General features: G+C 48.2%; 1 protein-coding gene across 1 annotated transcript; it reads left to right on the forward strand.

Moving 5' to 3' along the window:
* The first annotated feature begins 16 nt into the window (after positions 1-16).
* On the forward strand, positions 17-2632 carry MOCS3 (molybdenum cofactor synthesis 3). The gene has a single exon (XM_052650921.1). The coding sequence runs from the start codon at positions 17-19 to the stop codon at positions 1412-1414; it is 1398 nt and encodes a 465-aa protein (XP_052506881.1). The 3' UTR covers positions 1415-2632.
* The last annotated feature ends 23567 nt before the right edge of the window (positions 2633-26199 follow it).

Here is a 26199-nt window from a genome sequence, read left to right on the forward strand (position 1 = left end):
AAAGCCGGAAACGGAAATGCCTTTCACGACGAGTTCCGGAAAGAGGCCCGGCATGGCGGCCAGGGAGGAGATTTTGGCCCTACAGGCCGAAGTCGCGCAGCGTGAGGAGGAGCTGAGTTCTCTGAAGCAGAGGCTGGCGGCGGCCCTTTCGGCGGGGCAGGAGTCAGCGCGCTCGGTTTCGGTGTCGCCCCTGCCTCCCAGGGCCGCCCTGTCCCGAGAGGAGATCCGGCGCTACAGCCGGCAGCTCGTGCTGCCGGAGCTCGGCATGCAGGGGCAGCTGCGCCTGGCGGCCGCGGCCGTACTCATAGTAGGCTGCGGGGGGCTCGGCTGCCCGCTGGCGCAGTACCTGGCCGCAGCCGGCGTCGGCCGCCTGGGCCTCGTGGACTACGACGTGGTCGAAGCGAGCAACCTGGCCCGCCAGGTGCTGCACGGCGAGGCCCTGGCCGGCCGGGCCAAGGTCTTTTCGGCGGCCGCCGCCCTGCGCCGCCTCAATTCGGCGGTGGAGTGTGTGCCCTACGCCCAGGCGCTGACGCCGGCCACGGCGCTGGACCTCGTCCGCCGCTACGACGTGGTGGCGGACTGCTCCGACAACGCGCCCACCCGCTACCTGGTGAGCGACGCCTGTGTGCTCGCCGGCCGGCCCCTGGTGTCCGCCAGCGCGCTGCGTTTCGAGGGCCAGCTCACGGTCTACCACTACGGCGGGGGGCCTTGCTATCGCTGCGTGTTCCCCCGGCCACCCCCGGCGGAGACGGTGACCAGCTGCGCGGATGGCGGGGTGCTCGGCGCGGTTACCGGGGTCCTGGGCTGCCTGCAGGCGCTGGAAGTGCTGAAGACAGCTGCGGGCCTGGGCCCCTCTTACAGCGGCCGCCTGTTGCTCTTTGACGCCCTCCGCGGCGATTTCCGTTGTATCCGGCTGCGGAGGCGCAGGCCCGACTGTGCCGCCTGCGGGGAGCGGCCCACCGTGACCGACCTGCAGGACTACGAAAGCTTCTGCGGTTCGTCGGCCACGGATAAGTGCCGCTCCCTCCGGTTGCTGAGCCCGGAGGAGCGGATTTCGGTTATGGACTATAAGCGACTTCTGGATTCTGGGTCACCCCACCTGTTGCTGGACGTCAGGCCTCAAGTGGAGGTGGACATCTGTCGTCTGCCTCACGCCCTGCACATCCCTTTGAAACGTTTGGAGCGGAAGGATGCGGAGAGCCTGAAAGTCTTGGAAGAAGCCATCCGGGAAGGGAAGCAGGGCGCACAGGAAGGGGCGTCTGTCCCCATCTATGTGATATGCAAACTGGGCAACGACTCCCAGAAAGCCGTGAAGATCTTGCAGTCCTGGGCAGACGTGGACTCAGTTAAGGATGTTGTGGGGGGCCTCATGGCCTGGGCTGCCAAAATCGATGGAACGTTTCCGCAGTACTGAGGTGGCCAGTGGAGTCTGACCAGGGAAGGTGTAGGTTGCCATGTTACCTAAAGTTTTTTGGCCTTTATTTATTTACATTTTTTCCCTAGTAATGTATAGAGGACCTTGGGATTCTGCAGTACCTGTGATTAGGTGGACTCCTTTTTATGAGTCTTTTAAATTGTAATGTATCGAATAATGTCGTTATTAAGGGGTTATAACAACGTTCCTGTCACCTGTGTTATGTGTGCAGCAAGTGGTGTGTTTTAAATTCGGGTCATTCGCCAGTCCTGCGCCCCTCCCCCCGCCAAAATAAAAAGCTTTTCAGGATGTGAGGGCGATCTGGTTGTAACACCTGTCGCCCCTTTGATCGCCAGGGTTGATGCGACTGACCTGGCTAGCTAGGCGGCTGTTTCCTTCCTCCTTCACTGCTCCCGAAGCTGTGCCCTCAGTGAAATCGGACAGTCATCCCTGGTGGAGGAGGATGGGTCTTCAATAAAGGGCCTAGGAGTAGCTGTGCTTTCCCCATAGAACCTCCAAGGAAGCTCCCAAGTTTACTCTCTTTAAATTGTACATTTTAATGTTTGGAAAGGTGTAGTAAACTTAATTGATTACAGATGAAGTAGTTAAGCTCAGTTTATTGTTTACTAAGACATTTTTGGGGGTGTTATTTCTGCTTCAGATGTTCTGGAGCAGTGGCCCCCAACCATTTTGGCCCCAGGGACTGATTTCATGGAAGACGTGTTTTGGGGGGCAGATAATTTCGGTTTCCATCACCCATCTCTCCACTTTGTAGTCCCAACAAGCCACCAACCAGGACTGGGGTTCTGGGACCCCTTTTATATAGATATCAATATTTAAAATTATTTAAACATTAAAATCAAAATTACCTGGGATGTGGTCACTTTGTTAAGTGTTTCAAATTAATAGCCAAGTAAGACACCGTCTAGCAAGATAGAAACCATCTTTATAGTTTGTCAGTTTCTTTTATAAATCACTTGATTTTTTTTTCTAGATTTAGTTTCAGGTTCTACCTTCTGTTGTGCAAATAGAAATTTCTAAACTGTTGTGTGGCTTGCTTTGAAATCTTCAGGTCCAAGTCCCAACTTTCTGCTCTCCCCTGTCCTTTTTTCCATGTTCAATCTGTTATTTTTATTTTTGGCTTTACTGTGTGGCCAGGATGCCAAATACAATATTGAATTAAAGTGAAATAATAAACATTTCTTCTCTCCTTCGAAATTTTGGGTGAAAAACTTTGAATATTTAACCAATATTGTTACTGCTTTACTGTAGGTAAATAACCTCTCAGATTAAATTTCTATTTATAGTTTGCTAAGAGTTTTCATTGAATTCATCAAATGCTTTTTCTACATTCTTAGGTGTTTTTTCTCTTCTGTTAACATTGTGAATTCCTTTTTTTTTTTTTAATCATGGCAAACAAACACATAAACGTCACCCTCCTGACAGTCTCCGTGAGTACAAAACCAGATTCCAGAAGCCTCCATCCTTCATGACCTAGACTTTACACCTACAGAGCATCTCCCCATCACACCCTTTTAATTTACTTTTTCTATCTTTTAATCTATTCCAGCATTTTATGTTGGTTTTCTTATGCAACAGCAATTTCATGAAATGGCAGGTAGTCTGCCAAACTTCCAACATACACAACACAATTAAAAGCGAACATGTGGCATAAGAGTGTGTATTAGAGGCAATCCACATGTCCAAAGGGAGCCTCTCTTCCCCAGCTGATTGTTGTATGCAAGCTTAAAATTGTCAGAAATCACAGATATAAAAGTAAAATGTTGCATCTCTGAGTACAATTTTTAAAGTTTCAAAACATTGTGGGCCAGGACTTCCCTGGTGGTCCGGTGGTTTAAAATCTGCCTGCCAACGCAGGGGACACAAGTTCGAACCCTGGTCTGGGAAGACTCCATATGCCTTGAGACAGGTAAGCTTAGGCCGTCTACAGAGCCCGAGCTCCCTAGAGCCCGAGCTCCCTAGAGCCCATGCTCCACAATGGGAGAAGCCACCAGGATGAGGTGCTCCAGCACAGCCAAAGATAGATAGCTTATTAATTGTAAAAAAGATCTTGCAGTCCAAGGGACTCTCAAGAGTCTTCTCCAACACCACAGCTCAAAAGCATCAATTCCTCAGTGCTCAGTTTTCTTTATGGTCCAACTCTGACATCCATACATGACTACGGGAAAATCATAGCTTTGACTAGACCGACCTTTGTTGGCAAAGTAATGTCTGCTTTTTAGTATGCTGTCTAGGCTAGGCTGTGTGGATCACAATAAACTGGAAAATTCTGAAAGAGATGGGAATACCAGACCACCTGACCTGCCTCTTGAGAAACCTATATGCAGGTCAGGAAGCAACAGTTAGAACTGGACATGGAACAACAGACTGGTTCCAAATAGGAAAAGGAGTACGTCAAGGCTGTGTATTGTCACCCTGCTTATTTAACTTCTATGCAAAGTACATCATGAGAAACGCTGGGCTGGAAGAAGCACAAGCTGGGACCAAGATTGCCAGGAGAAATATCAATAACCTCAGATATGCAGATGACACCACCCTTATGGCAGAAAGTGAAGAGGAGCTAAAAAGTCTCTTGATGAAAGTGAAAGAGGAGAGTGAAAAAGTTGGCTTAAAGCTCAACATTCAGAAAACGAAGATCATGGCATCTGGTCCCATCACTTCATGGGAAATAGATGGGGAAACTGGAAACAGTGTCAGACTTTATTTTTTTGCACTCCAAAATCACTGCAGATGGTGACTTCAGCCATGAAATGAAAAGATGCTTACTCCTTGGAAGGAAAGTTATGACCAACCTAGATAGCATATTAAAAAGCAGAGACATTACTTTGCCAACAAAGGTCCGTCTAGTCAAGGCTATGGTTTTTCCAGTGGTCATGTGTGGATGTGAGAGTTGGACTATGAAGCAAGCTGAGCGCTGAAGAATTGATGCGTTTGAACTGTGGTGTTGGAGAAGACTCTTGAGAGTCCCTTGGACTGCAAGGAGATCCAACCAGTCCATTCTAGAGGAGATCAGTCCTGGGTGTTCTTCGGAAGGACTGATGCTAAAGCTGAAGCTCCAGTACTTTGGCCACCTCATGCGAAGAGGTGACTCACTGGAAAAGACGCTGATGCTGGGAGGGATTGGGGGCAGGCGGAGAAGGGGATGACAGAGGATGAGATGGCTGAATGGCATCACTGACTTGATGGACGTGAGTCTGAGTGAACTCCGGGATTTGGTGATGGACAGGGAGGCCTGGTGTGCTGCGATTCATGGGGTTGCAAAGAGTCAGACACGACTGAGCGACTGAACTGAACTGAACTGAGGCTGGTCATAACTTTTTTTCCAAGGAGCAAGCATCTTGATTTAATGGCTGCAGTCACCATCTGCAGTGATTTTGGAGCCCAAGAAAATAAAGTCTGTCACTTTCCATTATTTCCCCATCTATTTTCCATGAAGTGATGGGACTGGATGCCATGATCTTAGTTTTTTGAATGTTGAGTTTTAAGCCAGCTTTTTCACTCTCCTCTTTCACTTTCATCAAGAGGCTCTTTAGTTCCTCTTTGCTTTTGGCCATGAGGGTGGTGTCATCTGCATATCTGAGGTTATTGATATTTCTTTGGGCAATCAATTCCAGCTTGTGCTTCATCCAGCCTGGCATTTCTCATGATATACTCTGCATATAAATTAAATAAGTAGGGTGACAATATACAACCTTGATGTAACTCTTTCCCAATTTGGAACCAGTCCGTTGTTCCATGTCTGGTTCTAACTGTTGCTTCTCGACCTGCATACAGATTTCTCAGGAGGCAGGTAAGATGATCTGGTATTCCCATGTCTTTAAGAATTTTCCAGAGTTTGTTGTGATCCACACAGTCAACGGCTCCGGCGTAGTCAGTAAGGCAGAAGTAACATGTTTTCTCAGCCACAGCTCAGGGGCCGGAAAATAGAGTTGCTCTACGTCACTCTTCCCAGGTGGTGGTAGTGACAACCCGCCCACCAATTCAGGAGACCTAAGGGACATGGGTGAGATGAGGATGATAGCTTGTCCTCAGGATGGCAGAGGATGAGATGGCTGGATGGCATCGCCGACTCAATGGACATGAGTTTGGGTAAACTCCGGGAGTTGGCGATGGACAGGGAGGCCTGGCGCGCTGCAGTCCGTGGGGTTGCAGAGTCGGACACGACTGAGCGACTGAACTGAATTGAACTGAAGAGGCGTGTATTCGAGCCCTGGGTAGGAAGAACCCCTGGAGGAGGGCATGGCAATCCGTTCCAGTATTCTGCCTGGAGAATCCTGTGGACAGAAGCGATCTACAGTCCACAGGGTTGCAAAGAAACACGACAGAAATGACTTGGCTCCGTTCTGAGTCAGTCTTGTGAGGGTGTGTCTGGTGAGCAGAGCCTGGTCACATGCCTTTATCCTAGTCACAAGAGCCACTGGGATTTTGAATTCTGATGTCTACAGCAGGGAGGCAGAACTCTTAACCCAGGTTTTTTTTTTCAAATTAGGGAAAGATTTTCCAGCAGATGGGCTGTGGAGAATATGACAGGTGTCCACCCATGCCATTTACAGGACTCAGATCTTTTTAGCCTTTGAAATTCACTTATCTCTTGTGGCTAGGATTTTACAGTCAGATGGGATTTGAACTACATAACTTTTTCCCTTTTCATTTAACATCAAGTGTACCAGTACTATTCTGAGCTCTGGGGTAAGGATGAACAAGAGGGAATTGCCTGGTGGTCCTGCTCTTACTGCCAGGGCCTAGGTTCGATCTGAAAGACCAAGAGATTTACTATTGCTATGGAGCTTATATTTAAATGGGGGTGGGGAGAGACTAGTCTACAAGTTACATGAGGTAACTCTGTCCAGGTCAGTGATAAGTGTCATAAATGAAATGGTGATGTTTTAGGTTGGGGAAGAAGGAGCTAGTTTGAATAGATTCAGAGAGGGGTTGATATGAAACCCAAAAGCTGAGTGGTAAGAAGAAGCCGATTAGACCTGGTAAAATAGCTCATATGAGAAGACAAACAAGTGGGAAGACCCTGAGACAAATACACTTGTAATGGAGACACTGAAGAAGTGAGTTGGGTTGTGAACAGCTGGGGAGAAGTTTAGGGAGATAGGGAACATCTGTAGGTTGTGGGCCATAATAGGAGATTTTTATTCAAAGTAAAATAACAACTAACATTTGCTGAGCACTTACTGGTGACCTGGGATTTGAACCCAGATGGTCTGAGCAGAGAGGCTGGGCCCTAAGCAGTATGCTGCACTCTGCTGAGTAATTGTGTGTTTTTTCACTTTTGAAAAGCAATTTATGCCCTGCTCATCAGGGAAGGGAACGAGCTTGTGTTTCAGATGCAGCAGGATTGCAGTCTGCGTCACTTGGTCTGCAGACCTCTCTCTGGGGAAGGAGCCGCAGAGCGAAACCCCTGGGCACCGTCTGATATTGATGCGGTGTCCGCTGTTGCATTGCACCCTTTGGTATGAAGGAGCCACTTCAGTCGGGGAGAGAAACACAGTCTCACCGTAGAAGCCACAGCCAGTAAATGGAACGGTTCCCAAGGAGAGGGGCCAAAGCAGGGCAGTGAGTCCCCTGAGAGTGTTCCCCTGGAAGAGGAGGGGTTGTGTTTTTTAAGCTTGTTTGTGTTTAATTAGCTGCTCCCTCCCACAGGAGCAGAGGGTTCCCTCAGAGCCTGGGGTCACGTATGTGGCCCAGTTTGCTCAGGAGAAGATTTCTTTACTTTCACAGGTTGTATTTTCCCAGGGTTCCATATATACCACGAGGTAACCCTGTCCAGGTAAGAGTAAAATCTCATCACGTGAAATCATGCATCTGCCTTTAGGTTCGGATAATTTTGGAGTCAGTTGGGAATATTAGGGAAACTAGTATGGTGCAGGAGTGGGAAAGCAATTTGCAAATAAAAATGGTAAAGGGGGTTAATTATACCTTTGATGAAGTATGGTTTCCAGAGCACTCAGGATGTGGGAGAAAGCTAATTAAATCATCCCAGAATTTGGGTGATAAGTAGTATGTATATAATTTACTATGAAACTGACTCATTGGAAAAGACCCTGATCCTGGAAAAGATTGAAGGCAAAAGAATGGGACGGCAGAAGATGAGATGGTTAGATAACATCACTGACTAATGGACATGAATTTGAGCAAATTCTGGGAGATAGTGAAGGACAGGGGAGCCTGGCGTGCTGCAGTCCATGAGGTCGAGAAGAGTCAGGCACAATTTAGTGACCGAACAACACCATCACCACCAACAATGAGTTCCTACGTACTGACACTGATTCTTGTTTCTAATTTTAGTATAGTTATTCACAATTGAAAAAAATTTTTGACATATTCAGGTGTTTTGTTCCTGACATTTAATTCCAATTGCTGGATAGCTTGCTGAAGATAAAGAAAAGGCTTATATCTGAAAATTTCCCTTCTTGGTGGCACCTTGGTTGAGAAGGTGCCAGAGGAGGATGACACTGATGGAAGATGTTTGGGGCATTATTTTTAATTAGCAGTATTTTCCTTACTCAGTGCTTCCTGATTAGGGAGCCCCAAAACCAATTGGAATTTAACAGACCAAAGTTCAGGTGAGTTGAAACAGTTGACTCTCAAGTAGAAGAAATCTGCAAGCAAGCCTTGCTTATTTATTCGGAGCCAGGGGAAGCAGTGCTCCCACAACCTCGACTCAGTCCCCCGGGGAAACTTAGTTGTCTACCCAAAAGCCTCCCCACTCCCACCATCTTTCTTGCTGGCAGTGCCGAAAATGTCAGGCTCCTTTCCCAGCCTCCCCTGTGATTTTGGAAGAACCTGCACTTCTAAACAATTCATTCTGTCAAATACAGTTTTCTTTCTCCAGTGCTGCCACCCCAATTGAGCCGTCTTTCCATCAATTGCATCACTTTTTAGGAACACACATCACCAATCATGGATTACCAAGAACCAAGTATTGGTCTTAGGTCTTAAGATAACAGAAGAGGCGCCTGTGGACAGCAGGGACTATCAGCCTTATAAATGTCCTTTTGGCGGTATTGAGACCTGTGAAAGAAAACAGGATTAAAAAAATTATTTATTTTAATTGGAGGCTAATTACTTAGCAATATTGTGGTGGCTTTTGCCATACATCGACATGAATCCCCCAGGGGTGCACCCGTGTCCCCCATCCTGAGCCCCTCTCCCACCGCCCTCCCCACGCCATCCCTCTGGGTTGTCCCAGGGCATTGGCTTTGGATGTCCTGCTTCGTGCATTGGACTTGCAGTGATGATCTGTTTCACATATGGTAATATACGTTTCAGTGTTATTCTCTCCAATCACCCCACCCTCACCTTCTCCCACGGAGTTCAAAACTCTGTTCTTTATATCTGCGTCTCTTTTGCTGTCTTCATATAGGGTCATCGTTACCATCTTCCATATATATGCGTATAAATTCCATATATATGCGTTAATATACTAAAACTTGACTTTTAGATCACCTTTCTCAATAACAAGACATCTATCTAATAATGAACAAGACATCTATTTAGCACAGAGCTCAGAAGGATTTGCCAACTCAATAACGCCAGTGGCTAGGCAAGTAAAGAAATGAGCAGAGGTGGTCAGCCAGGTTCCCTGGTGAAATAGAAACAGCTACTTGAGAGCCACTTGAAAGTCACTCACAGCTAGCTCAGTCTGCCAGGCAGGAATGTGGGTACAGTGTGGATGAATCTTCAGTGTTTTAACAAAATCTGAGGATTTCCCTTGTGGCCCAGAGGATAAGAATCTGCCTGCTGATGCAGGGGACACAGGTTCAATCCCTGATCCAGGAAGACTGCACGTGCCGTGGAGCAGCTAAGCCCACCAGCCGCAACAACCGCCAGGGCTACAGGGTCGCTAGGGCCCGGAAGCCACAGCCTACAAGCCCCCGTGCCGCAACTGGTGACCCCCTGGGCCGAGCCTAGAGCCTGCGCTCAGCGCCAAGAGACGCCGGCGCTATGAGAGACCCCCGCCCAGCAAGGAGGAGTAGCCCCTGCTCTCGGCAACTAGACAAAAGCCTGAGCAACAGCAAAGACCCAGTGCGACCGACCGAAAGTTAAAAAGAAAGAATTTGTGGGGAGGGAGGTGGGAGGGGAGCTCAGGACGGGGAACACATGCACACCCGTGGCTGATCTATGCCAATGAACGGCAAAAACCGCCACAATGTTGGAATCAGCCTCCAATTAAAGTAAATAAATGATTTTTTTAAGATTTGTTTTTTTAAAGAAAATCTGAACATTTGGAGTTTTCTTGAAACCTCCTAATTTAAAACGTTGACAATAAATTTTAAAACTCCAAAACTCCTTTGCTGTTGAAATATACCCATAGGAGGCTGGATAGAGCCTTTAGGCTTAAATAGGAAAAACCAAATGAACTGACCAACAAAAAGCCCAGAAACACATGATTTATCTTATTTCATTTGGTGGTCATGGAGGTTACTGAGTGATGGGAGAAGCCTAAGGCAGTTTTAACAATTTGTTAACAGCTGTTTTTTATGTTTTCCATTGTTTTCGTATTTAGAAGTTAATCATCTTAGATGGTTACAGTTTTGAAGGGAAGTACAGTTTTCATTCATTTTAATGTCATGTATATTAATATGCAAAGCAATTTGAGTGTGACATTTTTCCAAAGCCTGAAAAATTGGAATTGGGGAGCTGCATGCGCTAGTAGTCAATATCTTTTATTTTTCCTGGTATTTTGGTGAATTGGTGATTGAATGTAATTTTTTAGAAAAATATACCTGCATAAAGGGGATAACAGAGGATGAGATGATTGGATGGCGTCATTGACTCAATGGACATGAGTTTGAGCAAACTCCAGGAGATAGTAAAGGACAGGGAAGCCTGGCGTGCGGCAGTCCATGGGGTCGCAAAGGGTTGGACGTGACTGAGCGGCTGAACAATGACAAGCAGAAAATGAGAGTAAAGGTGGAAGAGCACAGTGATGGAAATTCGAGTTTGCATCTGATACCTGGAAGCTTTGCACCTGTAATGTCTGGGACTGAATGACACCCATGAATGAACCTCTAATAATAGCAAGAAAAAGAGTTTTTATTTAAAAACATTGTTGAGAGAAATGATTCACAATGATTACCTGAAAAAGAGGCTTTAGGAAAACATTTGCCTCTAATTTAAAGAAGCACTATGTCGTCAAAGCATCGACATCCCATGACTGCTATGATCATACATTTCATTTTAAAAAATGCTCGGTTTTTACAAAGTAATTCATGCTCATGGTAAAATCTGAGCAGCTTAAAGGGACACATGCTAAATGTAGTATGGGATCCTCGATTGAATCCTGGAGCAGAAAAAGGGTATCAGTGGGAAAACTGGGGCAATTCGAATAAAATCAATAGTTAATTTCTTGGTTTTGACACATGCACCAGGGACACGCACGATATTAACTTTAGGAGAGACCGGGTGAACGGTACACGGGAACTCGGTTTACTAACGTTGTGCTTTAAAGTTCTTTAAAAACAAAACAGAAAACGGTGTGTAAAGAAAGTGCAAGCCTTCCTTAACGCTGCTAATTCCCATCCTTTCAGTTCGCTGCCTAAGGACAGGCTGTGTTACCAGCCTCGTAGAAGTGCTTTTTGTAGATATACCTTTTTAAGACAAATGATGTTTACGCCATTTACTTTATTTTTTAAAAAGCGCTGTAGATTGTCCACGGCTCCACCTCCTCTCACTTCACAAGGATCAGCTTCAATGTTTTATTTTTAAATTTTTTGGCCATACCACATGGCATGTGGGAACTTAGTTCCCCAGCCAGGAATCAAACCAGTGCTCCGCCCTCAAAATAGAACTGTGGCGAAGAGTATGTCCAGCCCTAGTGCTGGGTGCTGCTGCTGCTGCTGCTAAGTCGATTCAGTCGTGTCCGACTCTGTGCGAACCCATAGATGGCAGCCCACCAGTGTCCTCTGTCCCTGGGATTCTCCAGGCAGGAACACTGGAGTGGGTTGCCATTTCCTGCTGGGTAGGCAGCACCAAATTTCCTTTCCAAGGGCTGTATTAATACATACCAGTATGCTTAAGAAAGGCTGTTTCCCAACATCCTTGCCAGCACAGTCTGTTTGAACGTTTAGATCTTAGTCAATCTAATAGCTTTTAAAAATCTTGTTGTGTTCTTTTAGATTTTTTAATTATAAGTAAGTTTGAGCAGTTTTTCATGTGTTCAAAAGTCTTCTCAAACAAAACATTCTGTTTATTCTTTGCTTACTTTTTTTTTTACGAGTTGTGTATTCTTTTTTTTTTTAATCTGCGTGTTCTTCTTGATATATACAGTTAAGAAAAGACCATTTAGGGGACCTTCCCTGGTGATCCAATAGTTAAGACTCTGTACTTTCAGTGCAGGAGGCATGGGTTTGATCCCTGATTGCAGAACTAAGATCCCATATGCCTCATGGCCATAAAAAGAAAAAAGAAGAAAGACACCCTGGGGGGCGGGGGGAAATCTGTATTCCTTAGCAAAAGAGTTTTGAATTTATTCCCTCTATAGACACTATTGAAAGTCTACTGTGTACCAGGCACTGGCCAGGCTCTGGGGATACAAGATAATGAGAATGTGGGGCTTGCCTTCCAGGAGTTCATGTCTCAACTACATACCTGTAATTGACTCACAGAGCACTTCCCCACCTACACTGCTTCCTTTAATCGTTCAACAACTCAGAGATTAAGGTAACTCACCTTTGTTCATAGACTCGCTTGTAAGTTTTTACCAATGATAGACTGTCGGTGTTGTTCAGTTGCTTAGTCGGGTCCGAATCTTTTGACCCTATGGACTGCAGCGCACCAGCCTTCCCTGTCCTTCACTATCTCCCGGAGTTTGCTCAAACTCATATCCATTGAGGTGAATAGATTACCCTGAGATAACATAGTTGGCAGGGAGCCGGGTTCTCAAAGTGGAATCCTGTCACTAACGAGATCAGGCTCTCTTGTCCCTGTGTAGCCTTTTAGAAAAGTTTCTCTTGCAGACTGGATGAATTTTTCAGCTCTTCGCAAGTATTTTATGTGTCTTCATCATCACCGAACTTTGGAGCTGTACTGGGACGAGGTGAGTGTGACGAATGGCCGCTGTGAAGCTTGTCTCCTGTTGGTCCACTGTTGGTCTCCAGACAGGGTCAGACTCACTTCCGCACAGACTTTGGTCTTCTTTTCAGACTACATGGTTGGAGTCAGGGCACTCGGAACACTAGACCCTTATAGCACAGATATTTCTGGCACATTCTTTATTCCCAATGCATGGGTTGCATAAACTGCTTCATTTAAGATTCTCTGTGTACATATTTAGGATACAGTTTCACACTTGAGTTTCCTGATCTGGAAGCAAGGATTTCATGGGAACTGTTTTCCCTTGGTTGAATTTTTAAAAAATATTTATTCTTTTATTTGGCTGCACTGGGTCCTAGTTGTTGCCTGGGGGATCTTCGATCTTCGCTGAGTTACGTGAGATCTTTACTTGCAGCATGGGGCGTCTGGTTCTCTGATGAGGGATCCAATCCGGGACCCCTGCTCGGTGAGCACAGTCTTAAAACACTGGACCACCAGGTAAGTCCTCTAAATTTCTGTTTTTTTAAAGCCAGTCAATTCATGGTACTTTGTTACAGCCATCCTAGGAATCTGATACAAGGTCTATCCAAATTGTTGCCTGAGTGTTTCAGAAGTTTGTTCCTTTCTGTTGCTGAGTAATGTCCTGGTGTGGATTGCATGGCATTTTGTTTAATCATCGATCCGAGTGATTTCCAGTTTTTGGCTATTATGAAGAAAGCTGCTGCAAATATAGGCTAGTTGTTATCAATTTTACTTTCATTTTTCAAGATAAAGCTCCAGTAAAACTATTAACTCTGAGAAATCTCCCCTTCACTGTTGTGTTCTGAAATCTGGGTCCCCATTTTAAGTAGACTTGCCTTGTCCTAGAGCGGGTTATATTGGCCTCCCAGGGCCTCCTGTCCTCAGCTCAGCTGGCTTTAAGATTTCCCAGGAGGTCGACTGGACTCCCGTTTTGTGGAAGGGAGGGCAAGCTAAATTGGCCAGAATTAATGCAAAATGAAGGCCTGCCCTGAGTGGGTGGAGCTCGGAAATGCAGTGTGAAGGCTCTCCCCCGGCCCTTATCTGCTTACATCTGGGGATTACCGCTCTGTCCAGCTGACATGGCATATGGAGCCTTCGAGAAAGGCCCACAGACCACACAAGGTACATTTGCCGCTTGACACGCTTGAGGAGTTTGGAAGAATGTTCCGGCAGCCTGGGGAAGGCAGGCTATTGAATAGACCGACTTAGGCAGGTCGGCTGGGGTTATATTTCCTTCTGTTCCTCAGCGGGGGGAGAGGTGGAGGGCGGGGGCTGGGTGTAGGGTGGGAATGGCAGCCCCAGAGCCTGGATTCAGCCTCTTGCTTGATCCTTATTTGCACATATTTTTCAAGCACTTTCTCTGTGCTGGCACAGAGGGGGCCGCAGTAAATAAGGTAGACCCATTCTTTGCTCCCAAAGCCAGTGTTGTCGAAGTGTTAGTTGCTCAGTGTTAAGAGAGAGAAGCATTTAAAAAAAAAAAATAGGTAAGGACTTTCCTGGCGGTCCAGTGGTTAAGCGTCCAACACAAGGAGGGCAAGTTTGATCCGTAGTTGGGGAGCTAGGATCCATATGCCTCGTGTTCAAAAAACCAAAGCGGGAAACAGAAGCAATATTGTAACAAATTCAATAAAGACTTTAAAAATAGTCCACATTAAAAAAAAATCTTAAAATGAGGTACACAAACAGAACCCAGACACACAATTTTCAGGGCCCCTTGTTTAGACACTATTAAGGATATTATGATGGAAATTATTAAAGCACGTGTGGGATATTTGGCAATGTCTGGAGACATTTTGTTGTCCCCCTGGAGATGGGCAGGGGAGTAGGTCACCAGCTTCTAGTGAGTGCAGGGCAAGGATGCTGTTAAGCAGTCTAAGATCCACAGGAGAGATACAACAAAGATTTCTGTGACCCTAAATTTCAGTTGTGTCGAGGTCAAGAAATCCCACTTCAGTCAATGACAATTTTGATATGGGCCAGAGAGAAGGGTGGGCTGAAGGAAACAGCAATTCAATTCCAGGGTCAGGAAGATGCCCTGGAGAAGGGATAGGCTACCCACTCCAGTATTCTTGGGCTTCCCCTGTGGTTCAGCTGGTAAAGAATCCACCTGTAATTGGGGAGACCTGGGTTTGATCGCTGGGTTGGGTAGATCCCTTGGAGAAAGGAAAGGCTACCCACTCCAGTATGCTGGCCTGGAGAATTCCATGGACTGTATAGTCCACAGGGTCGCAAAGAGTCGGACAGGACTGAGCGACTTCACTTCACTTCCAAGAGAAAGAATATCAGAGGGGCTTATGAAAACACACAGCCAGAGGGTCTGCCTTGGTCTGGGGAGGGCTTCTTGGAGCAAAGGTTCTTTTTAGCTAATAGGTGAAGACTGCCTATGAATTAGCCAAGCCCTGAAGGAGGAGAGGAGGGGGCAGATGTCGGAGTTTTGGGGGGTGTGTGTCAATTCTTAACATCCTTTCCCTCCCTAGAGAGGTTCACAACCAAGTGAGAAAGAGATTCTACCTTAATAATGAGAAGAGCTACTTGGGGACTGTGCTTAGGTTCAGCCAACCTTGCTAATACACCGTCCCCCCGCCCCCACCATGCACTTAGGGCGCTGGTGGGTAGGCTCCCCGCGAGGGACAAAGATGCCCTACCGCTCAGAGTACCCCTCCCACGCCAGCCAGTCTCAGAAAAGGGCCAGGAGGGGACAAGGCACATATGCCCACTTCCCTTCCCCCAATTCATCAGCTGTAGAAATCATTCATCCTCCCTACAGAGGCTGAGCGCGGGTGAGGGTTAGGGAAGCCAGGGCTGCCGGGGTTGAAGAGGTCAGGTCTCAGTATTTTTTTTTAAAACTCCACCTCCCAGCGTCATCTGATAAACTACAGGAGGCCTAATTAACTTTGTATTTCAGCTAAACAAATATAACTTTTCAGTTCAAGTAACGTCTCAGAGATTGCATGGACACACTTATTAATACATTACAAATGAATCTGTTATCTGAGGGGCTTCCCCGGGGCTTCCCCAGGCGGCTCTAGGGGTAAAGAGCCCGCCTGCCAAGGTAGGGGATGCAAGAGACTCGGGTTCGATCCCTGGGTTGGAAAGGTCCCCGGGAGAAGGAAATGGCGACTCACTCCGGTATTCTTTTTTTTTAAACTAATTTCCTGGCTGTGCTTGGTCTCCGTTGCTGCACAGGCTTTTCTCTAGGCTGTTCTCCAGCTGTGGAGCAGGAGCTTCTCGTTGTGGCGGCTTCTCTTTGGCACAGGCTCGAGGGCGGGCACGCTTCTGCAGTTGCCGCGCCTGCGCGCAGTAATTGCGGCCCCCGGCTCTAGAGCGCAGGCTCAGCAGTTGTGGTGCCCGGGCTTAGATGCTCGGTGGCATGGGGGATCTTGCCGGACCTGGGAACGAACCAGTATCTCCCACATCGGCGGGCGGATTCTTTACCCCCGAGCCACCAGGGAAGCTCCACTCCACTATTCTTGCCTGGAGAATTCCATGGACAGAGCAGCTTGGCAGGCTACAGTCCGTGGAGCCGCAAAAAGTTGGATACGGCTGAGCTACTGAGCACCTTAATGGGTTGATCTGAAATACAAAGTGGACTGAGATATCCTGGATTTTTATTTGTGGGACCTGGAAAGCCTGTGAGCCCAGGTGATTCCAACCTGCAGCCAGGGTTGAGACACACAGACACAGGGAGACGGGAGGAGTGGGGAACAGGCATCCAGCTCCTACGTCCTCCCACCGTTGGTTCTTCTGACTGTAAAACCTAACAGTGAGGCCTGTGGGCAACCAGGGGCAGGCTGTCCCCATGGCAGGATTGCCATCTCTCAGCCCAGTCCTGGGCCTGCCTTCCTGAACCCCAATATCAGCCAGTGCTCCTGTGGGTCCTCCTGGAACAACACTCAGCAGGGCGCTGGGAAACACTTGTTCTTCGAGTCGACACAAGCCTACCCTGTACTCTCCACTCAAAATGAGTTCTGTTCTGTTCCCATCTCAAATTATGCCCTACTTGGGCTTCCCAGATGGCTCGGTAGGAAAGAATCTGCCTGCCGATGACGAAGATGCAAGATGCTGGGTTCAGTCCCTGGGTTGGGAAGATCCCCTGGAGAAGGAAATGGCAACCCACTCTAGTATTCTTGCCTGGGAAATCCCTTGGACAGAGGAGCCTGGCAGGCTACAGTCCACAGGGTTGCAAAAGAGTTGGACACAACTTAGCATCTAAAACATAATAGCATTGTTATCCAATATAGCTTATCAGAGGTGCATATAGATTGCATATATATATATATATATATTCCCATAATACAAGCCAATGATATATTGCCTTGCATTCAAATAGAAAGTCTTTACAATAGTCTCTGGGACAAATGAACGTCCAAAGATTCCCTGAAGCTGAAGGTGCAAATAGACTGAAGTTGAAAGGAAGGCTGAGGTCAGATCCGCTGGCCCTTATGTGTTGTCAAATCCAAGCGATCAGGGTGTGAGCTCATCTCCCTCAGCTTGCATTCTGCTCTAGGGCCGAGGTCCCTGTCCTCCCCCTGCTGTCAGCAGAATCTTCCAGTCTGCTCCTTGAAGCTGCCCCGTGGTTCCTTGCCATGCGGCCCCCAGAAGCAGCTCAGGACCTGGCCACTTGCTTTTCTCCCGGCCAGGAAGAACACACTCCTCTGGCTTTTGTTTCAGACATCTAGATACCCTTGAAAGGGCTCACCTGATTAGGTCAGGCTCACCAAAGATATTCTTCCTTTTGATGATCTCAAATGATTAGGTATATTATTTACAACCACAAAAATCCTTTTTGACTATAATGTAGCATATTGCAGGGGGGTGGATATCTCTCCTATCACACTCAAGAGAGTCCCTAAATTACATAAGCATCAGGGCCCCGAAGCCTGGCTCCACTCTGTTCCTCGACTTTCAACTCATTTCCTCTAGTGCCTCAATTCCAACAATGCCTTGGCCCGCCAGGCTTTATAAATGCCTGACCCTGCAACCTTCTCTTTTTGCACCCTGGCTCCTCCCTCCCCGTATTTTAATTCCCCTCCAAACCATTTTAGATTCTGTTGTCCATTGCTGTTATCACTTTCCAAGATACTCCACTTGGGGCAACATACCCTTGCCCCTGCTGCTGTGTTGTGTATTTTACTGGCAAAATCGCAGCCGTCACTGAATCCAGCTTTCTGGTCGACTGCTGCACCTGTGCCGCTCAGCGTAGCAGGAGAAAAACTACGATGCTGATAAGTGTTGCTGTTCAGTCCAGTGGGTCTTTGGGTTTCCCACTAGGAAGAACCTGCTTGAGAACTGAGCCAGAAGAGCAAAGCAGAGAGGAGAGGTCCTCTTAGCCGCTCTTTCCCGATTGGTCTACCTAAAATCTCAGGACGGACTCTCATTGGACATTTAACGAAGGCAAGCAGGGATAGGATACTCTGATTGGACAGATCCGGGTCACATACCCACCCCTGAAATGGGGCTGCTGCTGCTAAGTCGCTTCAGTCGTGTCCAACTCTGTGCGACCCCATAGATGGCAGCCCACCAGGCTCCCCCGTCCCTGGGATTCTCTAGGCAAGAATACTGGAGTGGGTTGCCGTTTCCTTCTCCAATGCATGAAAGTGAAAAGTGAAAGTGAAGGTGAAGTCACTCAGTCGTGTCCGACTCTTCGAGACCCCATGGACTGCAGCCCACCAGGCTCCTCCATCCATGGGATTTTCCAGGCAAGAGTACTGGAGTGGGGTGCCATTGGGGTAAGCTGCATCCAGTCCCATGGACTGCACAGGGAGAGGTCATTATTGTTTAAAAATGCAGGTTTTTTATATATATTCAGGAAGGGTGAGGCTATCAGCTCAGGAGATGGCTGCCATTGAAAAGATGGTTTTAGAGACTTGGCTGGTGGTCTGGTGGCTATGACTATGAGCTCCCAGTGCAGGGGGCCTGGGGTTCGATCCCTGGTCAGGGAACTAGATCCCATGTGCCTCAACTAAAGATCCTGCATGCTGCAACAAAGACTCACCTCAGCAAAATAAATAAAACTATTTTTAAAAGAGAATAGATGGTTTTATACCCACAGATTCTACGAGGTCGGCGTGTACTATGGGGGAGCTACAACAGGAAGCCCTAGGGTTGGTCAGAGTCAGGGAGACAGCAGGCTTCCTTGTGGTTTCCATGAGCGGGGACAAGGAAACAGGGTAAGCAGCCTCACAACTGGCTAGTTTGAATAATTTCAGGGGGCTCTGGAGCGGAGGGGCTCCCCTAGTTGCTTGGTTCCTGGGTTTGGAGTGATTAGGGCAGCTGGATACTGGCCTGGAGTGTGAGTACCAAACCAATAGAGGAGGTGATGGGGGTGTGGCTCTGAATTGGTTGGTTTGAATATAAAAAGCAAGCTCCAGGCAAGAAATTTACCATCATCTTTAGGAACTGACTAACTCTGAGAGGGATGTGTGTGCTAAGTCACTTCAAGTGGGTCCAACTCTTTGCCACCCCATGGACCATAGCCTGGCATGTTCCTTCGTCCAAGGGATTCTGCAGGCAAGACTACTAGAGTGGGTTGCCATTTCTTCCTCCGGGGCATCTTTCCTACCCAGGGATAGAACCTGAGTCTCTTCCATCTCTTGCATTGGCAGGCGGATTCTTTACCACTCGAACCACCCGGGAAGGTTGCTGTGGCTCAGTCGCTCAGTCGTGTCCGACTCTTCACGACCCCATGGACTGCGGCACACCAGGCCTCCCTGTCCTTCACCGTCTCCCGGAGCTTGCTCAAACTCAGGTCCATTGAGTCAGTGATGCCATCCAACCATCTCATCCTCTGTCGCCCCCTTTTCCTCCCGCCTTCAGTCTTTCCCAGCATCAGAGTCTTTTCCAATGAGATGGTTCTTCGCATCAGGTGGCCAAAGTATTGGAGTTTCAGCTTCAACATCAGTCCTTCCAACGAATATTCAGGACTGATTTCCTGGGAAGGTTAGAGTCTCTTCAAACATCGCAGTATCAGATCTGCATAATAAGACGATGAGACTAATACAATTCTCCAAATAAATAACCGATTTCTGTGGCCAGGAGTGGAGACAGACAGGTGCTGGGCAGGCGGAAACAAAAGACCCCACTGCAGAAATACTATTCCAGTTCTCACCCCAATTTGGGACTCTGCTGAGCTTGTCAGTTTTCACCCTCGCACTCCCAGAGGGGCGCTCTTTTCTTTGTCCCTGGGATTCACCACAGCCTCGGGCCTCCCAGCTAGCCCTATCCAGGGATCCCTGACAAAATGTCAGGCTTCTCCGCACCAGGTCGCCGGGTCCTCGGGCCGCACCTGCTGCAGCCATTCATCCCGGATCTCTGGGGGAGAGGCGACAGTTGCCAGCGGCTGCAGTTCTCACTTCCCCTGGCACCAGGCCCTCTTGTTTTATTTAAAGCCACCCAGAATCGGCGCCTGCTGTCGCCAGGAGCAGGGGGTGATCTGAGCCGTGTGAGATGCTTGTCTTCAGGCAGTAATGGCCTTGTTAGACTTCCTCAGAGCCACGACTGCTGGCCAAAGTGAGAGACGCACCATCCGGGCACTTGCTATTCATTTTGAGACGCTTTGGGCTTTTTCAGAGACTTGGCCCCTTTTTGTTCCCACCCCCTCTGTGTTGAGCTCTTTCCCAGGGGAGCTGGGGATTCATTCGAAGCTGCAGATTAGAAAGCATCTCCTCTGGGGTTCGGAGGTTGAGCCACGTTGGAAGTGGGAGCTGATGAACCAAGGATCCAGGGAGCCTGGGGCCTGGATTCTGTTTGGGGAGGGGGCTCAGGGGCACCCCCTTCCTCACAGGAGGCCTTTGTGCTCAGCAATCACCCTTCTCTTTCCTCCAGCAGCCCTGTCTAACCTCTCGGCTTCGTCAGCGGGAGTTCTGCAGACTTGTTCCGTAGTTGCCTCTGCAGTTTGTAAACTGAGCTGAGCAGTTTCCCTGGCACTGGACTGATGTTTGGGGGTTTGCGAGCATTTGTTTGGGTTCTCATCTTGGTCTGTGTGAGTGCACACAGATCTGGTCTATGGCCATGATCTTCTCCCAGACCCACCCTTCCCACAGCAGAGTCCCCATCTCTGAAAGTGACACCGGCTTCCAGGTGCTGAGGCGACGGGCTTTGTAAACATGCTTGCCTTTTCTCTTCATCGCACCTACCCTCAACCCTTTTGGCTCTACCTGCAAAATACGCCCAGAATCTGCCCGTTTCTCACCACCTCCGCTGGTCCAAGGACCATCACATCTTCTTCCTTCTGAAATACTTATTTGTTTGGCTGATGTGGGTCTTCATTGCGGCACTTGAGAACTTTGGTGTGTCCTGTGGGCTCAGTAATTCTCTCAGATTCTTTGTATCTCTTTCTTAATTTCCTTTTCATTTAATTTTTCAATATTCTAGTTACTCTAAGTAGCTATTTGCTATGTTCATTCTTTGTTTTATGTTCATTCTGTTGCTCTGAGGCGTGTGGGATGTTAGTTCCGTGACCAGGGATCGAACCCATGTCCCCTGCATTGGAAGGCATATTCTTTTTTTTTTTTTTTTAACTTTTATTTCCCACATTTACTCAGGCATGGCTCAAAGTTTTTTTTTTTTTTTTCCCTTCACTACTTCTCTCTTTTTTTTTTTTAAAAAAAACACTTTATTTTGTTTTGGGGTTTAGTCAGTTAACAATTTCAGGTGCACAGTGAAGGGACTCAGCCATACGTATGTATGTATCCAATCTCTCGAAACCTCCCCTCCCACCCAGGCTGCCACATAACATTAGGCAGAGTTCCCTGAGCTCTACAGTAGGTCCTTGCTGGTAATCCATTTTAAATATGGCAATGTGGACATGTCCATTGCAAACTTCCTAACTATCTGAAGGCGGATAGTTTTCTTAATTAAAATGTTTATTTATTCACTTATTTTTGGTCCCACTGGGTCTTGGTTGCTGCACGCAGGCTTCCTCTATTATGGAGAGCGGGGCCCCTCTCTCCTTGTGGTAGGAGGGCTTCTCATTGCGGTGGCTCCTCTTGGGGAGCACGGGCTCTAGGGCGTGGGAACCTCAGCAGCTTAGGCTCTCAGGCTCCAGAGCACGGGCTCCGTTGCCCTGCATCATGTGGGATCGTCCTGGACCAGGGATCGAACCCATGTCCCCTGCATTGCAAGGCAGATTCTTAACCACTGGACCATCAGGGAAATCCTCAGGCTCTGTCACTTCGAGCCCAAACAAGCCCATCCCTGGTCTCTGCTCCCACCTTGCCCATCTCAATCTGATCTCCCAAAGCAAACAAAGGGAGTCTAACCTAGTTGGTGTCCTGCCGTGCCTGTGCCCAAGCCCCTCCCCAGGCTCCCATCTCACTCAGAGTGAAAGCCAAATTGTCCGGAGGACTGCCAGCTGCCCTCTCAGTCCCACGGCCTCCTGCGTTCTGTCCTGCTCACCACGCTTCAGCCACAAGGCCTCACGGCTGCGCCGCCAGCACACCAGGCGTGTGCCTCAGGGCCTTTGTGTAGGCTATGCCTTTTGCTTTGCCCATATGTCACTTTCTCAGGGAGCCTTCATTTACTGAATTAAATTTAAAAATTTACGTGTAGCTTTAGGGAATTCCCTGGCTGTCCAGTGGTTAGGACTCCAAGCGTTCGCTACCCAGGGCCTGGGTTTGATCGCTGGGTCAGGGAACTAAGATCCCATAAGCCGGGCGATCAAGTGTCTCCCTTTCCCCTCCCCCTACCCTGGCCAAAAGAAATGTTAAATTGTATCTCCTCTTGGGCTTCCATGCTTTGATTTTCTCCATGGCATGTCACACGTCACCCTCTGACATCTTACATATTTTTCCTTGTTCATTTGTTGATATCTGTCTCCGTCACCGGAACGTCAGCTCTGTAAGGCGGGGGCTTGGGTCTGTTTTGTTCCCTGCTGTATCCCGGTGCCGAGAACACAGTAGGTGCTCAATAAGGATTTGTCAAATGATTGATTGACTCACTCTGACTCATCGTATGGTCTGAATAAGGCTTTGGGATTGCTGATGACTCTTAAAGAAAGAATCTGTGTGATGTGCCCGTCTTGGGGAATGCATTCTGTTTTGTCCACAGCATCTCACTTGCCAATTTGGTGGCTGGGGGACGGAGGCAACCAATTACCCTTCCTCATGATTGAAAAGTTCCATTGATGCTGTGTCTACACAAGCTTTGAAAATGTCAGTGGGGGTGAGTCATGGGCCAGGAGACTGCTCGATGACTAAATCTCCCCCATGTGATGTTGCCAGAGTCAGAATGAGCCCCCAGCCTTCGCCGAAGGGGAAAAGCATTTTCACTGGGGAGGCCTGACCCAACCTGGGCAGCGTGGCGGCCGTCAAAGGTGTGACCTCCAGGAACGCTGCTGTCTGGCAAGTCACCCGTCTTCTCAAGGTCTCCTTGTGTGTAAAGTGAAGATAATACTCATTCTTTCAAGCAGTCTTCAGTCCACACTGAGTAGGGGCTGCAGATGCTGAGGGAGTGAGCCAGACCTGTTTCCTAGGAGCTCACAGCTGGTGGGAGATGTGGATGACAAACAGGAAAGGAAAGAAGGACAGCACCTGCTCTGTCGAGAAGGTCACGAGGGAAATTAAACAGGATGGTGGCAATGAGAGTTGGGGGGTCAGCTGGGCTGGGAGCCAGCGTCCGCAGGCCATTCAGGAGGAGATGGCAGGAGGCAGAGACCTGCAGGTGGGGAGCGAGCCACGTGGGAATCTGGGTGGAGACACCACAGAGGCAAAGGATCTAAGGCGGGGAAATGTCTGAGCACTGAGAACAGAGGCTGGTGTGACTAGAGGTGGGAGGGGGAAACCGAGGCTTCCCGGGACTTCTCAACGTCCTCGCTTTAGTTCCTTTCTGAAGTACCTAGAGAATAGTATTTGATGCAAATTTCTTGAGCTGTTTTGCACAAATGAAACACCCCCCACCCCCCAATGGAAGATGTTCACTACTTGACGACCAAGAAGATGTAGCCCCTGGCCTCCTGGAGCCTAAGGACCCTGTGTCTTTCAGCATCAGCCTGTCAGAGACCTGTGCACGAGCTGGTCTGGTGCCCAGCGACCCCCTCCTCCCTTACCTGGCCTTTAAAAATGCTTTGCGGAAACCCTTGGGGAGCTGGAGGCTTTTTAGGGCATGAAAGTGAAAGTGTCAGTCGCTCAAAGTGCCAGACTCTTTGAGATCCCTGCAGCCCACCAGGCTCCTCTGTCCATGGGATTTTCCAGGCAAGGATACTGGAGTGGCTTGCCATTTCCTTCTCCACAGGATCTTCCCCACCCAGGGATCGAGCCCGGGTCTCCTGCATTGCAGGCGGATTCTTTACTGTCTGAGCTACCAGGGAAGCCATTTTTAGGGCATAAGCCTCCACGTCTTGTATGGCCTGCAATAAACCTTTCTCTGCTCCAAACTGACGTGTCAGTCTGGCGTCACTGTGATCAGGCACAGGAACGTGTGTTAACAAGGGGCTGAGGAGAGTACACATGGTCGCTTCAGTCGTGTCTGACTCTTTGCGGCCCCATGGACTGTGGCCCTCCAGGCTCCTCTGTCTGTGGGACTCCCAGGTAAGAATACTGGAGTGGAATTCCTTGCCCTCCTCTGGCAGGGGAGAGAATAAGTTCAGGCTCAGAGGACGTAGGCACTGGGAAAAATCGGGGCGTGTCCTATGGACCTACCAACTGCTACCTGCCACAATGTGCAAAGAGCAGGAGGGCAGGGAAGACGAGTCCTTCTTCTGATGCGTCTTGGCTGGCAGGGCCCAGACCCATGCTAGAGCGGAAAGATCTTCTGGACCTTCCCTGGGCTTCCTCACACCGGTAGACCTTCCCCAGAGAAAACCAGGCTGGCCAGGACCATGCCACACTGGGGAACCAGAGGTGGATCCTGGAGTGGGTGCGGGTGGCTGGCTGAGCCTGGTCACCTTCACCTCGGGCCACATCGAGCCCTTGATGATGGGTGAACAGCAGTGGCTAAGTAAAGAGAGCCACGGAACTGACGCCCCCTGTTCTCATTTTGGGCTTCCTAAGTAGGGGACCAGCACGACGCTGCTTCCCCAGTACCAGGAGGGGGCGCCAGATCGCCTTGGAAAAATTTGTCGTTTTGTATGCTTGAACTTTGGAAAAAATTGAACTTTCTTTAAATCAACTTTTAAAAATTAAAAACATACTTTAGTCTCATTTTAAGCAGTACCATTCATGAAGTCATAGGTTTGCTGTTCTGGTTTAATCTTTTCCCTAACAGACATGAAAATACATCCCAACCATCACAGCTATAGCGGACCTTCATAGAGCACTTCCTGTGAGCCAGGTATTGTTCAAACAGCTTTAAAAACAGGGCTTCATTGAATTCACACAACCTTGTGAAGTGAGTCCTGCTTTCATCCCTGCTTTGAGGATGAAGAACCGGAGACAAGTTTACCTGACTTGCTCTGGGTCCCACCCAAGGCTTATAAGAGGTACTTCTTCCCAGGTGGCGCTAGCGGTAAAGAACCTGCCTGCCAACGCAGGAAAGCTGAGTCGTGGGTTCGATCCCTGGGTCAGGAAGATCCCCTGGAGGAGGGCATGGCAACCCACTCCAGTATTCTTGCCTGGAGAATCCCATGGACAGAGGAACCTGGCGGGCTACAGTCCATGGGGTCACAAAGAGTCAGACAGGACTGAAGCGACTTAGCGCAGCACAGGGTAGATAAAATCATAGAAATGAATGCTGGTTTCCAGGCGCTGGGGCGGTGGGCGGGGCAAATGGGGAGTCGTTCAGTGGGTATAGAGTTGCAGTTTTGCAAGTTATGAAGGTCGGTTGCATAACGTGAATGTACTTAATACTAACGAACTGTGCGTATGAAAACAGTTCAGGTGGCACATGTTATGGTATGTGGCTTTTTATTAAACCAAATTAAAATATATATATATTTTAAAGTAGACAGGATAAATATTTTTTCTTCTTCAAGTTCCTGTCGCTTAGATATTCTCCACCACATAATAAAGGTTCAAGGACAATAGGAAGAAAGGTGTGTGTGCGAGGCCCCACAGCAGGGGTCCCTGAAAAAGCACAGAGACTGGGGAACCCCCCATCCACCACGTGACCCCCGGCTCCCCTGGGGTCACCCCAAGGGGCCTTTCCTGGGAGAGGACCCTGAGCATCGTGGACCATGCACTTGACCTAGTGAGGCTTTTTTTTTTTTTAATAAAGTAAGTTTGTAGTCATTTTATCACGTATTTACCTTTTTCCAACAAATGTCATGAGACTACTAAACATTGTGGTTTCAAGGATTAAGCCTCAGATTTAGTTAAACCTTGCATTTTGAACTTTTAAAAAAGATGTTTGTAATGTTTGACAAAATCCAAACAATACAGAAAGATAAAGAGTAAAAAGGAACTCTAATTCAGCCCAACTCTCAGACCCCCAGTTCCCTGGCTCAGAGCAGCCACGGCTATCAGTATCCTGCATCTCCTTCCCGAGATGTCAAGTGTGTGCACAAGTATAGATGTAAAAACGTCCCTCTCTGAAATGTAAATATGACCATAATACATACCATTCTACACCTTTAACAATGTCCTTTTGGGATTGTTCTAGATCAGCACACATAGACAGCCTATTTCTCTTAAACAGCTCGGTGACTATCCCATCCTATGCTCGTTCAGTTCAGTCGCTCATTCGTGTCCAACTCTTTTCCCCATGGATTGCAGCACACCAGGCCTCCCTGTCCATCACCAACTTCCGGAGTTCACTCAAATTCG

This window comes from Budorcas taxicolor, chromosome 13 (genome assembly GCF_023091745.1).
Source record: "Budorcas taxicolor isolate Tak-1 chromosome 13, Takin1.1, whole genome shotgun sequence".
Classification (NCBI taxonomy): Eukaryota; Metazoa; Chordata; class Mammalia; order Artiodactyla; family Bovidae; genus Budorcas; species Budorcas taxicolor.

Coding starts and splice junctions, on each gene's coding strand:
- MOCS3 (XM_052650921.1), top strand. CDS start 17: ATGCCTTTCACGACGAGTTCCGGAAAGAGGCCCGGCATGGCGGCCAGG.